General features: G+C 54.1%; 1 protein-coding gene across 1 annotated transcript in view; it reads left to right on the forward strand.

Moving 5' to 3' along the window:
* The window catches only part of LOC311225119 (stAR-related lipid transfer protein 9-like), a gene marked incomplete at both ends in the record, with an annotated part of 72134 nt that extends 71729 nt beyond the window's left edge, over nt 1-405 (forward strand). The window contains one exon of the mRNA XM_084310324.1: nt 215-405. Within this exon, the coding sequence (XP_084166450.1) occupies nt 215-405 (191 nt within the window). The remainder of the gene's footprint in view (nt 1-214) is intronic.
* Between the last annotated feature and the right edge of the window lie 960 nt (nt 406-1365).

The following is a 1365-nucleotide window of genomic DNA, read 5'->3' on the forward strand; positions in this document are numbered from 1 at the left end:
TATGGAAAATAAGCAAACGGACACAATTTCATGACATAATAATCAACACAGCCATCGTTGTACACAGAAACACAAAATAAAAAATATAGGCAAAAAACACAAAATAGTCGCTAAGGGGGCAGAAGAGTTTAAAGTGAGCAGAGCGGTGGGTGTTAGTCACGGCGTTAAGTGTTTATTTAAAGTGTCCTTGTCTCCCTCCTCACGCGTCCCACAGTCCAGCAGTGGATCCTGCAGCAGAAGCAGCTGTTGGCCCGCATGGAGCAGAGAGGCAGCGGGACACAGGAGTCCTGGGTCCAGACGGACCTCCTCCCTGCCGCCGTGGCCCCCCTGGAGGAGAGCCTGACCGGCGCCGGGGTCCAGACGGACCTCCTCCCTGCCGCCGTGGCCCCCTGGAGGAGAGCCTGACCGGCGCCGGGGTCCAGACGGACCTCCTCCTCCCTGCCGCCGTGGCCCCCCTGGAGGAGAGCCTGACCGGCGCCGGGGTCCCCCCACCAGAGGACCGGGACCCGGGGTGCGGTCCGACCTCGCCCCCCCCGTCGACGGTGGCGTGCGCCCGGAAGAGGGCGGTGCAGGAGGAGCTGCTCAAGCACCACGCGCTGTGCCGCGCCGAGAACCGCGTCCGCAGGAAGCGGCTGCACTGCCAGCTGGAGAGGATCGCTCGCAAGCGCCATCTGCTGGAGGCCAAGAGGGAACTGCAGCGGCTGGAGAAGGCGCTGCCCCCCGGCTCGGAGGGCCCCGATTCCCCCCCCCCCTCTTCCCGGCGCCCCCCCGGCGGCGGACGGCGGCCCCCGTCCCCCGTCCCGCGCAGGCACTCCTTCTCGGCGGACATCCTGTCCCGGCTCCACCCGCAACACGCACCGGTGTACAGGTCAGCGCGGAGAACCGTAGCGCGTAGAATAGGGCTGCACGATTAATAGAAAAAAATATCGCGATCTCGATTCATAGACCTATGCAATCTCATTTCTAAATTATGACGATTTCTTTTTTTGTAAATTTTTTATTTCTTTTAACTTTTTACTTAACTTTTTTAAATGATGACGATTCTGACTTGAGTTATTTTGTATGTTACAAGAGACTTTTAAGTTTAAGTCAAGCACTTTCATATATTTTAAGTTTAAGTCAAGCACTTTGATATATGTTATGTTGTCTGTTTAAATGTACTAAAAACTAAAAGTAAAAACTTTTTTCTGACTGTCTTCTGATAGCAGGTGTTTAATCAAAGATCCCCCGCTTTCTAGTCTTTCACAAGGACCAATCAGCATGGGTATGGGCGGGTTCATAGGATTTTGCAGGATTAATAACGTTAACGTTAGTTCGGCCAGAGAAACAAATATACTAATTAAAATGGTTGGACCTGCGAGATTT

This window comes from Notolepis coatsorum, assembly GCF_963971535.1.
Source record: "Notolepis coatsorum genome assembly, chromosome: 3".
NCBI lineage: Eukaryota > Metazoa > Chordata > Actinopteri > Aulopiformes > Paralepididae > Notolepis > Notolepis coatsorum.